Source organism: Diaporthe batatas, assembly GCF_019321695.1.
Source record: "Diaporthe batatas strain CRI 302-4 chromosome Unknown Contig00001, whole genome shotgun sequence".
In the NCBI taxonomy this organism is placed as follows: Eukaryota; Fungi; Ascomycota; class Sordariomycetes; order Diaporthales; family Diaporthaceae; genus Diaporthe; species Diaporthe batatas.
In genome coordinates, this window is record NW_025408548.1 from 2,608,318 (window position 1) to 2,621,294 (window position 12,977).

The 12,977-nt window shown below is 52.7% G+C and overlaps 4 protein-coding genes across 4 annotated transcripts; 1 reads left to right on the forward strand and 3 right to left on the reverse strand.

Moving 5' to 3' along the window:
• Positions 1 to 112: 112 nt before the first annotated feature.
• Positions 113 to 5,220, reverse strand: KVR01_001057 (uncharacterized protein). The gene is made up of 7 exons (XM_044784329.1): positions 4,013 to 5,220; positions 2,859 to 3,958; positions 2,626 to 2,786; positions 2,335 to 2,572; positions 2,052 to 2,266; positions 1,730 to 1,999; positions 113 to 1,675 (listed from the first exon to the last, which is right to left on the reverse strand). The coding sequence occupies exons 1-7, from the start codon at positions 4,742 to 4,744 to the stop codon at positions 1,611 to 1,613; spliced, it is 2,781 nt and encodes a 926-aa protein (XP_044651006.1). The 5' UTR covers positions 4,745 to 5,220; the 3' UTR covers positions 113 to 1,610.
• A 156-nt stretch (positions 5,221 to 5,376) lies between these two features.
• On the reverse strand, positions 5,377 to 9,625 carry KVR01_000925 (uncharacterized protein). The gene is made up of 4 exons (XM_044788754.1): positions 9,110 to 9,625; positions 8,608 to 9,041; positions 7,053 to 8,547; positions 5,377 to 6,994 (listed from the first exon to the last, which is right to left on the reverse strand). Exons 1-4 carry the CDS (start codon positions 9,212 to 9,214, stop codon positions 6,371 to 6,373), a joined length of 2,658 nt encoding a protein of 885 aa, XP_044650874.1. The 5' UTR covers positions 9,215 to 9,625; the 3' UTR covers positions 5,377 to 6,370.
• Positions 5,475 to 6,161, forward strand: KVR01_000246 (ESCRT-II subunit protein VPS25; the record flags this gene model as incomplete). The annotated part of the gene is made up of 2 exons (XM_044791602.1): positions 5,475 to 5,973; positions 6,049 to 6,161. 2 exons carry the CDS (start codon positions 5,475 to 5,477, stop codon positions 6,159 to 6,161), a joined length of 612 nt encoding a protein of 203 aa, XP_044650195.1.
• A 1,995-nt stretch (positions 9,626 to 11,620) lies between the features above and the next one.
• On the reverse strand, positions 11,621 to 12,811 carry KVR01_000122 (uncharacterized protein; the record flags this gene model as incomplete). Its single annotated transcript, XM_044792247.1, has 1 exon — positions 11,621 to 12,811. The coding sequence occupies exon 1, from the start codon at positions 12,602 to 12,604 to the stop codon at positions 11,621 to 11,623; it is 984 nt and encodes a 327-aa protein (XP_044650071.1). The 5' UTR covers positions 12,605 to 12,811.
• Between the last annotated feature and the right edge of the window lie 166 nt (positions 12,812 to 12,977).

The following is a 12,977-nucleotide window of genomic DNA, read 5'->3' on the forward strand; positions in this document are numbered from 1 at the left end:
CCGGGGAGGAGAAGCCAGGTTGACTCGGCTGGTATGGACAAAGGCCGTACCTGAAATCACCATAGCGGTGCAGAAATACTGACACCTGGTAGATGTCGTTTCGGGCAGAGACTTGGAAGTCAAGGCATCGTATTTGTGAGTCCCTGCCTACAGCTAAAAAGATAACCACCTGCGTGCTCCTGACACATGATGGCCCAGTCTCGTTAACCCAGCGTTCACCCGAAGTGAGCTTCCAATCACGCTGCGTGGGATGATGAATTTGCTTGCTGGATTGGGCGCATTCCCTGATTTCCATCGAAATTTGTTGGTGTTTGGACAGAAGTCTTTCTCCCAGGACGAAGGATTTGGAGGCCATGACTGGGTCGAGAATGTGGGAGTAGATGGCCGTCTTTCTGGTTTCGGTAATTTCTGGAGTCCTCATTCCCGTCACAGTACGACAGACTAAGTTGAATCAACACAGAATCGTGCTACCTGATCAAGTACGTCCAGAAACGAGCACGGGCGAGGCCTGGGACCAACCCCTGGTCGATCAGCCAGTCACTCGTATACCAGAAGGTATCTTTCGATGCCGGACGAGCTGATCACGTCTTGGTCAAGTCATCCGAGGCTCTGACAAGCCGCCTCAATCATTGCTTTATGCAAGAGCCTGCAGTAGCTCCACAAATGGCCGGCGACTGGACGCATGTCCACGCAGTTGCTTTTGGAAGCGTCGACGCGCCTCTCCGTGAATGCTTCAACTTTTTGGACGAGAGAATCTCGGAAATAGTACGCACCATTGAGTCTCATGCTAGGCTATCAGGAAATTACTGATGATTTCTCCCAGTTTAGCCGGGTCATGATCTCAGGGGTAGAGCCGGGAAAGCTCCGCGAGTTCGATACCTTGGAGAGCTCGTCCATGGACATGAAGTCCCTACAAGCCTTCGTTGACATGGCGCTTCGGGTGAATCACTGCATGGATTTTAATTTGGAGACGCTCGAATCGATGACAGAACTGATGCGCCAACTCAGGGGCCGACACCCCTCGAGTGATTCGTCGCATATAGACTCGCTCCTCCGTTCACTGAACAAGATGCGGCAACAGCATCACCTGAGCATCAAAAACTTCGCATCGATGATTGAGAGAGCGAGGTCACTCTCAGAGCAGGTGAGATTGTTTGGATCCAAGGAGGCGCTCCACTGCTCACAGACTGGTCTCAGCTTCGAAATACCATCTCGATTCGCAACAGTGCGGCCACGACTGAGCTCACGTTGAGATCCGGGTACGAAGCCCACGTGCTCAAAATTCTGACGGTACTGGCTCTGGTATTTTTGCCAGCATCGTTCGTCTCTGTTCGTACTCAATACGCCATTGGTGAGATAGAGAGAGAGTGCGCTGACGGGAACAGGATTTCCTTCAATTGGGCTACGTTAGTAAGGCGCAGTCTGCCCAGTTCAAGCTCATCGCACAAGACGGCTTGCAGGTCTATGCTGTCCTAGCGATTCCACTGATAGTAACCACCATGCTCATATACGGTGGTGTCGAACTGTATCAACATTGGTCATGGAAGAGGTCGATAGAAAGTCGAATTTCGATTGTCTGACGTCGACCGCTAGCTGGGAGGCACACGGAGCTATTCGGGGTCCAGTCTGGGGGCTTCGCCATATTCTGCGGCGATTTTGCAGATCTCGAACATGTCTAAATCGTTTCAGGTCAGGACTGCATACTTTTTTCTAACGCGTGTGTTCATACCAGCATCTCCTTTCCTTGAGAATGTGAGTACCGACGGCCGCCTCTTCAGATCACCTGCGAGCCGCCATGACCGGGACTCAAGTTTGAGTTGATCGAGCGGTACTGCTGGGGCAACGCATCCCAACTTCTCGATATCTTCATTCACAGAAGTATCTTCTATGCAGGGGAACTTTGAAGGCGATCTGTAGAGATCACATTCTTTGAACCTCCGGGCGGCTTTGATGGTGACTGCGTGGCCGTAACACAAGAATTGCTTTTGGCCGTTGTTGACTGCGACATTTTAGCAATCTGAATCCAGGAGAGAATACCGGCTCTTTCTTACAAGGAATGAGAAAGAAAGGCCTCAAATCCTCGAAAATAACAAGCCTTTGTTTTGCATACTCTCGGCGGTCAGGTGAATGAAGGTGGCGGGTCGAGTTGAAGTCGATATCACATATGCCATCCTTCCAGCAGGACCAAACCTGCAACTTTAAGTTCCGGGACATGTCCGCGTCCTGTTTCTTGGGCTTGATGTAGAAGTTCGCCCGCTCAACGTGACTGGTCGTCCTGTTAGCCACCCGATCAAAGTTTCGTGGTCCGGAATGGTGATGTCCCTATAGACGAACCCAATATCTGACTCCCACTCCACCTTCTGTCGCGTAAGTGCGTGTTGGAACCTCTGTGCATCTATTGCAGTCAGCCAGAGAGATCGCCACCGCCTTGGCCGGTACTTACCGTCTCGAGAAGCGAAACTGAGGGACAGAATTTCGTAGGGTTGGTCGCCTGAAATGACCGTGCAGGTGAATCTTCCATCAGGTTGCCGATACAAATATTCCGGGATCATGTAGCTCTTCTCCATGTCCACTGAAGTCCGTTCAGCCCCGATCTCAGCCGGGATCTGCGGCAACGAAACTCACGTTTCAATAATTGAGGATTGAAGGGCATCGTATCCAGTTCGTCCCTCTCCCCAACTCCGTGGAATATAAGTACCGTTCCTTGCTTGTAAAATACTCGAAACATACAGGTGCATTCCCGTATTGTCTCACGAGGCATCTTATTTCGAATGCGTACATCAGACCTGGATTCCACATCAGCGAGGAGGCAACCTTGAAACAATTGGATATTCAGAATTATCCATAGGGTTGCTTGCATTTCGAGGAAGGAGCGGATCTCCCCTCCCTTCTTCCAACCGACCTCGGTGAAACACTTTGAAGGGTTCCAGTCTCTGATCTTCTGATATATCCGGTCGCCCGGTCTCTGCCTGCTCGTCGAGTACCTCTGGCTGGCTTCTTCCAACTCTCTCAGGACTCTGTAGGAGTGGTAACGCCTGTGAGGGTCGATTTCGAACATGCCGCGCAGGATTTCGACTGTCCTAGCCATGTAAGTCTCCACATCGGTATCTGCCATATTGCCTGATTGGATCGAGCGAAGCTTCTCGTCTACAGCAGTTTTCAAACACCGAACAATGGTGCCGTTCTGCGATTTCACCCTGAAGAAAGCGTCCTGGCCGTCCTCATCTCTCTTCTCTTGCCTGAAAGCCTTGATAACTTGTCCTTTCTCACCTGGCAGATCTTTCTCCCGATACTGGTCCGTCTCCGTGATCCATATCAGCACTTCAGTCATAATACAGGCAAGCTGCCAGACGTCGTAGTTCAGAAAGACCTGGCTCCGTGGTAATTCTTTATTGTAGTCCTGACTGATTGCTGTGTGATTCCTGGTTTCACGGGCCTCGCGGACTTGCTCGCTATCTGGAGTTGACTCAGGCGCCCTGTAGACAGGATCACCGCCTCTGTAGAACCCCTTCTTCTCCTTTTCGGGGAGCATGATTTGTATCATGGAGTGTCCGAAGTCGGTGATTTTCACTATGCCATTGGCTGTGACAAGTAGATTTGCCGGCTTCAGGTCAAAATGAAAGGCTATCACCTGCGTGTTTTTCGAGCCCCAAGGACTCGTCAGATCAAAATGGATGGTCTTGAGCGCTTCGCAAACCCCTATCATCTGTCGCCAGAGAGCATTATCTGCCAGTGCCCTGGTTTGAGCTGACCCGGGGAACGTCCACTGGTCCAGAAGCACCTCGTCGAGGTGTGTTTCGACGAATGGGAAGATGAAGTGAATTTGCTCGCGCCACTCGTACAGAGCCATAAGATTGATGAGATTTACCTGGTCCCGACGTGAGGCAATCATGCGGAGTGTAATATGCTCCATATGTTTAAGGGTCTTATGCGTCAAGACCTTTCGAACAAGACGATACTGTTTGACAGTCAGCACTGCGATGACGAATTGCGCCCTGACTTCAGCCCGTACCTTTTTGCCACGCCCGTCGTCTACCACCGAGTTGGAATAGTTGTTCTCCATTAGTTGCCTGAAATCCACATGAAGGTACTCCTCAGGGACACAAAAGGCTGTGATCAGGCTCCCAGAGCTCCCTGACGGCAAACTCCCTGGCTCGTCAAGGTATGGAAAACGCTGGCTTTTCGCGAGAGAGTTGTGTTCGGGTCTGTCGTTGATACCGGGCTTGATTTCCAATGGTGAAAACATGTCCATGACTCGTCCATAGGCTTTCCAAAAGAGTTCATTCTGACGCCTCGTGGGGAACGGGGCCTCAACCAGACTACGGGCACCCCTCAACGTGCCGGGCTCGACCATGTGCGGGTGCTGGATCCATCTGTATATCAAGCTCAGCTTCCCTAGATATACAAGGGCTGCCATCAGAAGCCACCCCTCGTCGTTTTGGTTGACGATGCGCTTTTCGTAATCCAACAAGTTGAAGGCGGCCGATGCGTCACTCTTGTATTCACCGCAGTCCCTGCAGCGACAGCTCAAGAGATCCATGATGTTCTCCTTGGTGAAAAGAGCCTTCGTCTCTTCGAGCGAAAAGAACATAGTCCCCTTCGTTGACTCTGCCTCTGCGCTTTCAAAGAAATCATCAGAGTCCAGGGCCAGTCGCGGCCAGATGCAACCATGAAGCCGTCCGATGTAAGCCAGGCTCTTGCAATCGTTGCTCGAGCCCGGGCAGAAGATCCGGTATTGTTCCATATCCAGAAGACAGAGGCGTGAAATTTGCTGATCAACAAAAGAAGATCTTGACCGTGCCGTGCGTAACTGTGTCGTCTCCCTTGACCCACAAAACGTGTCTGGCGTCTGGGGTGGCCGTCTTCTATCCCAGCTGTCCAGAGCTGCCAGGCCGTCATGGACGACGGCAAGTGAGCATGATCAGGCTGGCTGATAAGACTGGAGCGCCCTACTTGTGTACTCCGTACTACACAGCAGGCAGCCTGGTGAGACTACTTGGGGCCATGGCGTCGATCTCGACCGACAGTCATTGGCGCAGCTCGTGGGCTGGAAGCGGCGCTGTGGCTGGCCCATTTGCATGGTCTTAGAATATGACACACAAATCTTGGCGGCCGGAACAAACGAGGATGGGAATAGCTTTGAGGAATGCGCATGTTTTCGAGGAGAAGTCGCATTTCGGATCAACCTCGGGACCAGAAGGTGGGAGAAACGGTATTGTGGTTAACTGGTATGCGCGGGGGCCCGTTACATGCTTAGGCACCTAGCATGAACCGTACCCAGGTATCTACTAATGCGTTGCGCGGCGGTCCCAGGGCCCCTGCAACTTATGCATAGCTCCTGGGCTCCCCACCAAGAATGACGACTGCGGGGTGTTATTCGCGACCTGATGCTACAACTTCCTTTGTTCCGCCCCTCGCGACATCACACAAACCCAACGACTGATTCACATCGATACACCTCCACACCTCGAACCATGGCGACCTCAACCTCAACAGCAGCGGCCCCATTCGAATTCCCGCGCGAGTACTACTTCCCACCCTTCTTCACCCGCCAGACCAACCTCAACACCCACCACGCCCAGCTGGTAAAGTGGTCGGCGCTGGTCCTCTCGTACTGCCAGCACCACCGCATCTTCAAGCTGCCCTTGAGCCCGACGACCACGACCACCACCTCCACGACCACCTCCACCTCGACCGCCGGCGCCACCGCCGAGGACATATTCTTCAACAGGAGACTCAACAGGCGGCTTGCGCTGGCGGACGTCAGGGAGGTGGTCGACTTTATGAAAAAGGACGGGCGGGCCGAGTACGTCGGTGACGGCGAGGGCGCTGGCGGTGACGTCGTGTGGGTGTACTGGCGCACGCCCGAGGAATGGGCTGCACTTGTCGAAGCCTGGGTCGACGAGACAGCACAGAAAGGGACCGTGCTGACGCTGTATGAGCTTGTCGAGGGCGAGGGTACGAGGGGCACCGGTAAGTTGCGCCGTGTTTCGACCATTGCGTGGCGACAGTGGAAATGCTGATTGTGCGAACCCCCATCTACAACAGAATTCCACGGCCTGGATCAGGACCTGCTACAGAAAGCCCTCAACGTACTGGTCAAGAGGGGCAAGGCACAAATCTTCGGGCAGGAAGATTCACAAGGTGTCAAGTTCTTCTGAGGGATACGACGGATCGAGAGTTGGGTTACAGAATTCAACGCATTCATCGCATTGCGCTGCCTAAATGCGCAATATGCCATGACTGGCGTTTCCGAACAACTGCCAGAAGTAGGATGCTCCAGAGACTCCCCCAGTCGCGAACAAAAAACCACAGCAAATTACGCCGGCCGACCAAAGCAATCTTGATGCTTCAGACCGTGGCATGAGCATCATTTGTCCTTGAAGAACCTTGTCGCCAGGTACTTCTTGTCAAACTTCAACTCCTGGCTCATGGCCACCTGTAACAGCCAATCCGAGGACACAACCCTCGGCTCCATGTTTCCATCCCTCGCCATCTTCTCGAACCTCGGCCAGAGCTCACGCTCTGCCTTGCTGTTGGACGTCAAGAGATACACTGGCTCCGGCCCTTGAGAGTCCTCTTCCGGGTTGGTGGGCTTGATGGTTGATGCACCCCGTCCGGTGTATGTCTTGAAGATGGCGCCATTGGCCTCTGCAATCGGCCGATAGCTCTCGGCGCCGCTCTTGATGTCCTTCGTACAATATATGGGCACACCCCACAACAGGCGGCCCTTATTCTCCCGCGCTCGTGCGATGGACCTCTCCAGCTTGACTCCGAATCTCGTCTCGTTGGCCTTGTCCTTGAGCTTGTACTCATTGGCGTCAAGGCGCTCGCCAGCTTGGAGGCAGGCATCAATGAAGCTAGAGTTGATGACTTCTGGGCCTCGGGCTAGGGCGCGAAGGAATTTGATGGTGCGAACCATGTGCGGTGCGGCGAGATAGTCACATGCTGAATTTTCATGTACAATCTGGATGCCCATGCTGCGCAGCTTTCTCTGTTATAGGGTTAGCAAAGAGAAGCTCGCTCGGTTGCTTAAATCTAGGGAGACCAACCTTGTCTGCTTCTTCTTTCTTCAAGTTGTTGAGCCAACCCTGATAGCCCGTTAAGATGATACGCATGTCGATGGCTGGCAAGGATGGTTTGTGCCTCTTCGCTGGCCGCTTCTCTTCCACCTCCGCCTCTTCCTCATCCTCGTCCTCGCCGGCATGGTCGCGGTTAGGACTAGAAGATCGGGCCTTCTCCTGAGCCTTCTTCTCCCGTTCTTTCTCTCTCTCATGCTCAAAGAGGTTCGTGGCACGCTTACCACCAAACGGTGTATTGCCGGTGGATTTTCGCTTCCGCTCTTTCTCGTATAACGCAATATCCGGTGCCAAGTTGTGCAGCTTGTTGAGTGCCGAGGCTTTGGCACTGCGGCTGCCACTCGAAAAGACAGAAGACGTATCGTTTTCCTTGCCACCAAGTGAGCGTCGGGTCCTAACCGGCGTAGCACTTGCATGTGCTTTTGTCTTGTCTTTCGGGGGTGCCGGGACACCGAATGTCTTGGTAGTCTTCTCAGCGAACTCGACGTCGTCATCCTTCATCACATCGAAGTCCGGATGCTTCTGTCTTCCTATTACTAGTCCAGCAGCTGGACCATGCGTAGCTCCATTTTCCTTGACCAGATCCTGGATCTTCCTCTTGCGACGAGCAACAGCGTCCATATCATCGTCTCCGCCTGGGTAATACTTCTCATGAAGCTTCGATTCGTCGAAAGGAGTCTGGCCAATGATCTCGCCTAGATTTGTCCGTGGAGGAAAGTGCACATAACGAGGATCTGTCAAGGCCTGCACCTCACACTTGGCGTAGCTCTCTTCGATCCACAGGTGGTTGACCACATGGATGCCCCAATCAGCAGCCGCCTCGCACTTTTCGCCACTCTTGCGCGCGGTAATCAGATGTGTATTGTCTTGCCTCATTGAACCAGTGGGCTCGGCCCCTGCAGCTCTGAGCAGGTTCTGGAGGTAGATGCGTGCCTCACCACCATAATTGGAGATTGAAATTCGGAATCCCTGAAATCCCGGAAGTCCCTCTTTAGGAACGGGATAGTGCAAGAGACGCCGAAGTGGATTCGCCCATTGGTTGCGCATGATCATATAGTAAAGCCAGGCCAGATTTCCGACGTCCTTGCCTTGCTGGGCAGCTTTGACATACTCTGGTCCATCGCGGTACTGGCACACGAACCAGTCGCAATCACTCCCAGTGTCGACCACCGTGCCCCCTCCATTCTCAATAAGGCCTTTCAAGGTCTTTCGCAGCTTTTCGTTGATGCCGAGGTCCCATGACAAGACAACCCGCTTGTCTCGGAAGACAGTCAACTTCTCACGGGCTCCTGCTTGGTAGTCTGCAGTCATGGGCGGTCTATCGGGGCGAGCTGACGCTGCTCCGTCGAGGTGTTGGCTCGGTGGGATAGCAACAGCATCCTTGAAGCCCGCTCGCAGTATCTCGGCATCTGGAAGCAAATAGGGCCCCTCGTCTATCCTCTTGCCCAGGCGGAAACAGTCGTCAAACCTGGATAATCAGAAATGTTAGGAAAGAGATCCCATGGTGGGAGGGGAAATGAGTGCTGACCAATGCGGCAAGACGATCTTGCATCGGGGATTATTCTTCAAGGCCGACTGAGCCTTGGGTCCATCCATCGTCAGCGCGCAGATGTGAGTGGTCAGGCGGCCGAGATTCTTGGACTCCATGCCGCCCATGGCGAGGACTGCACCAGAGATTGTTTCCTTGTCCATGATTGGAAGACCATCACATGTCAGGACGACGTTGGAAAAGATCAGGCGCGGGTCGGGGGAATATGGCCGGATCTGTGCCTGGCGATTCTTGTGTAGGGAAGCGTTGATCCATTCAGGCACAACCACAGGGACCATCATCGCCATGGCCTCGTCATACTCCGGGAAGTCGACCGTATTGGAAATGATGTGAGTGCACTCCGGGACGGAGATGGACCCGTCCTCTTCGCGGTCAACGACTTGGGCGCCATACTTCTCGACGGTGTCTTTCAACTAGAGTACGCGTGTTAAAGATCTGGTATTGGGCGCTACCGGTTCGAAAGTATGGGCTGAGCACATACCACATCGATTGTGCCTTGAGTGAGAGCACTGCTTGGTACAAATGCGAAAGTGCATTCGTCAAACAACAATTGTTCGGCAGAACTGCCACCGTTCTGCGCGGCCATCGTGCCTGGGAGTCGGCCGTCGCGACGCGTCAAATCGCGGGCAGGCGGTCTTACATGAAGATGGACAGTGGTATCGGAGCGAGCCGATGGCCAGGGGTTCGTGGAGTACGAAGATATGTCGAATTCTAAGATTGGGAGAAGCAGTCTGGAGACGAGTGGCGTGGGAGCAGATGTCGAGAGGCAACCATGAGCAAACTGCAGGTGTTTGTTAGGCAGAGACCGCGATTTCCCGGGGTGCAGCTGCGAGCCTAGTCCACCCACTCAACGCGAACCCGACGCGGCGGCAGGCGCAACCCCACAGGTGGGGATTTACGGTACTGGCCCGTGCGTATGGCAGCTCGACCTACACAGTGCATACTAAATTGCACCGCCTAGGTACCTAGGCGCATGCCGAAGTACGGCAGATTCGTCACTCCCTCTCAGGCCCTTCAAGATGAATACAAGAGATCTTTCCGTACTAGAGAGGCTTGCAGCAATGGCTCCAGCGGAGTATCTACGCCTGCCCCGAATATCACCTGCCTGACTGGCGAAAATACTTGTAGAAATGCTGAGCTTCTTCTAAGCACCAAGTGAAAAATGAATTGCTGTAGACCAATGACAAGTTGTCAACAATGCCTCCCCAGCATTTTCACATATGCTTTGGTGAAATTGGGGGCCGCTGCTGTTGCTGCTGAGCCCTGAATCCGCCCCATTAGCCACAGGACTTCCCACAGAGCCAACATTTTAACATCTCATTTCTCACAACATTTTACCTTACCGAGCTTTGATTACGGAACGGCACTTACGCACGCAGTCAATGACAAGCCCCTGCCGCCTTTTCCTCAACACCTTTTCCACTGGTTCCTTACGTGTGATTTCGCTTCCCTTTCAAAGTTCTATACGTCTGAGGACATACATGGCGCCTTCATACGGTGGTAAGCACTCAAGACCTAGCGCTTGAAAAGAACACGGTGTCGATAACGACTGGTTCCTTACGGGACAATCAATATCTACATTGAGTTTCATCTGTAGCCCACTTCCCCTCAACTATTTGAACTCAACGCAGCACACTGCTTCTCATATATGGTTTCTCCGTTTGCTGTGACCGCTGCTCATCATAATTAACACTTGGATAACAGAGCCTATAATTGGAGACATGCAAGACTATTGGTGGCACTTCAGTGCAGTGTGCCCACCAGGCCTCGACCAATTGATAAAGCAGACCTACCTCCCTTCAATTCGTCTAGGCGCAGAGAACACCATGGACTGATCGGGAGCCATGCCTTCCAAGGTTCCAGCCTTATCTGTGCGGTACGAGGCTGAGCCACGTGCCCACGTACTGTATTCTTTTTCCACTGTTATTGGCACTGTATTTCTTTAAACGCTGGGTCTTGAGCGTTTACTACTATATAAAGGCGCCATGTATGTCCTCGGATATATACGGAATAGAAGTGAAAAACACATATGTATGGGGATTAAAAACGAAACCACAACCACCCCACCATGGACTGAGATACCTGGTAAGACCTTGTTCCCATCAGAAGCTGCAGCTGCAAATAAGATTCATACCTGTCACAAAGCCATCATCCTATCAGGAAGTTGTTACATATGTAAGTCTTCATGAAAGTATTGGCAGTCTTGCCAAGATAGATACCAACGAAGACGAAAGTGCGGCTGCCAACACTTTCATCGAGTCACTGGGATAGCTACCTAGGTACCTAGGTACCTACTTAAGTAGGTAGCGTACAATTTGAGCCAACAGCCACCTGCCCAGGTGGGCAACCATACATATAGTCTGCCCCCGTTTTGTGCCTCAAGATTACTCAAGTATAACCCGTCACGGACGAAGTAATCGGCAATGTATGTGATGGCCATTGGAAATGTGGATCGCATTTTCTGTCAAGCGTATAGCCCCTACAGGTGGCTCAGCCAGTCCTGTCAATCATGAATCGGCTCAGCGGCACTGGACAAGAAATTGGCTGGATGGTTCTACGGGTATCGACTACGCTTGTTTAATGCGAAGTGGAGTCTTTTAATGCTGTTGAATGATTTGACATTGATTCTAGACTTCGTTCATCAACGCAGTCGTCGATATGCTCCACTGCTACCTCTCTACAAAAACAATATCGGACATCTGGAAGGCACCACCAGCTGTCTTAGTCCAGAGAGAAACAATTGGCAGGCATGACAACGAAGATAAGCTGAGCGAGTGCATCTGACAGGACTACATATGACTGGATACATCATGAGCTACCCTAGAGAAAAACTGATTGAAAGAGCTACAGATTGCAGAGGAGCGAGTAATGCGAGGGCCTGGAGATGTTTCCTTTTTGTAACAGTTTAGGTTGCTGCTAGTAGAGATTCATATACGTGGTTTGATATGTACATAGCAAGTAACATGATACATCACTCATAAAAGTGACCCATCTACTTCGATAGGGTCAGCACGCCAGGCCTGTAAGGCAACAGATTATAATCACCCCCAGAGCTAGGAGACCGTCCTTGGTACAGCAACTGCAAATTGCACGGATCTATCGTCATTGTCTGATCGGGATTGCTGCGGATAATGTCACCGTGGCTGATGTCGTTGGTCCAGGTGGCACCGCTGTTGGCCTTGCCGGCGAAGGGGCTGCTCTCGCTTGTGGCTTGTGGCGTCCAGGAGCCGCCGAGGCTGGTGGCCGTGTAGGAGCGGAAGTAGCGGCCGTTGGCGCCGATGGACTCGACGATCATGAGGTACTGGTTGCTCGTGATGGTGTACACCTGGACCGCCTCGAAGAGGTTGTTGGTCGTATCGCTAAGGATGACCGTTGAGGCCGTGCCGAAGCTGCCTGGGAAGTTTCCGATGGGCATGCTGGCGCGATAGATCTTTCCATTGTCGCCTGCGAAGAAGAGGTACATGTTGGAGCTGTCGCCGATGACCGTCTGGTCGATGGCACCCGTGCTGCTGCCGCTGATGGTGCCAGTGAAGAGCGGTTGGGATGCGGACCACCCGTTTGCGTTTGTAGGATCGCTCGACGTTCGATATGAGAAGGTCGTCGCCCCCCACTGGTGGGCAAGCACCCAGACGCTCTTTGGGGCGAAGTAGAAGAGTGTCGGCGCGACTGCGCTTGACGACATGGTGTTTTGGCTCGCGGAGGCCATGTCAGCCCAGTTGGTGAATGTTCCGAAGTTCATGGACCCCCATGTCGATCCGGTGTCGTGGAATGAGCCGTAGACGAGGTTCTTGCCATTGTAGGTGACGTGTGTGAAGTCCTTGAGTGAGGCCCATCCCGACTTCGGATTTGCCAAAGACCCAGTCGATGTCCATTTGTACGTCGTGGGAAGAGAACAGGCACGAGGCGCAGCGGCCGCAGGTGCAGCGGCTGCCGACGAAGCCAGCAGTCCGCCCAAAATTGTCTCGGAAAGTCTCATCCTGGCAGTGACGGGTTCTGGTTCAGTATACAAGGGGAAGAAGGGTGAAGAGGTCCAAAATAGTCAATTCCGAACCAAGCATGGCTGGATGATGTCTCTCCCATGCCTTTTGTATCTCTCAGGCATTATATACTAGGCCTACTTGTCTGCACATGTGGTCGTGGACCCAAGCATAATCGTGTGCTCCAATATGAACGGCGGGACCGGCCCTCCGCATCGCGAGTCACATTCAAGGTTAGTGGACGATTCTTCCGTCAATACGGGATCAGCCTCGAATTTAACCAAAACATCTTCCGGGGGCACGGACGAGATTTGTTGTAGGGTCCTCCCACAATGCAACCCCTTGGTGGGCTTAGTACGACTGTATAGCCAA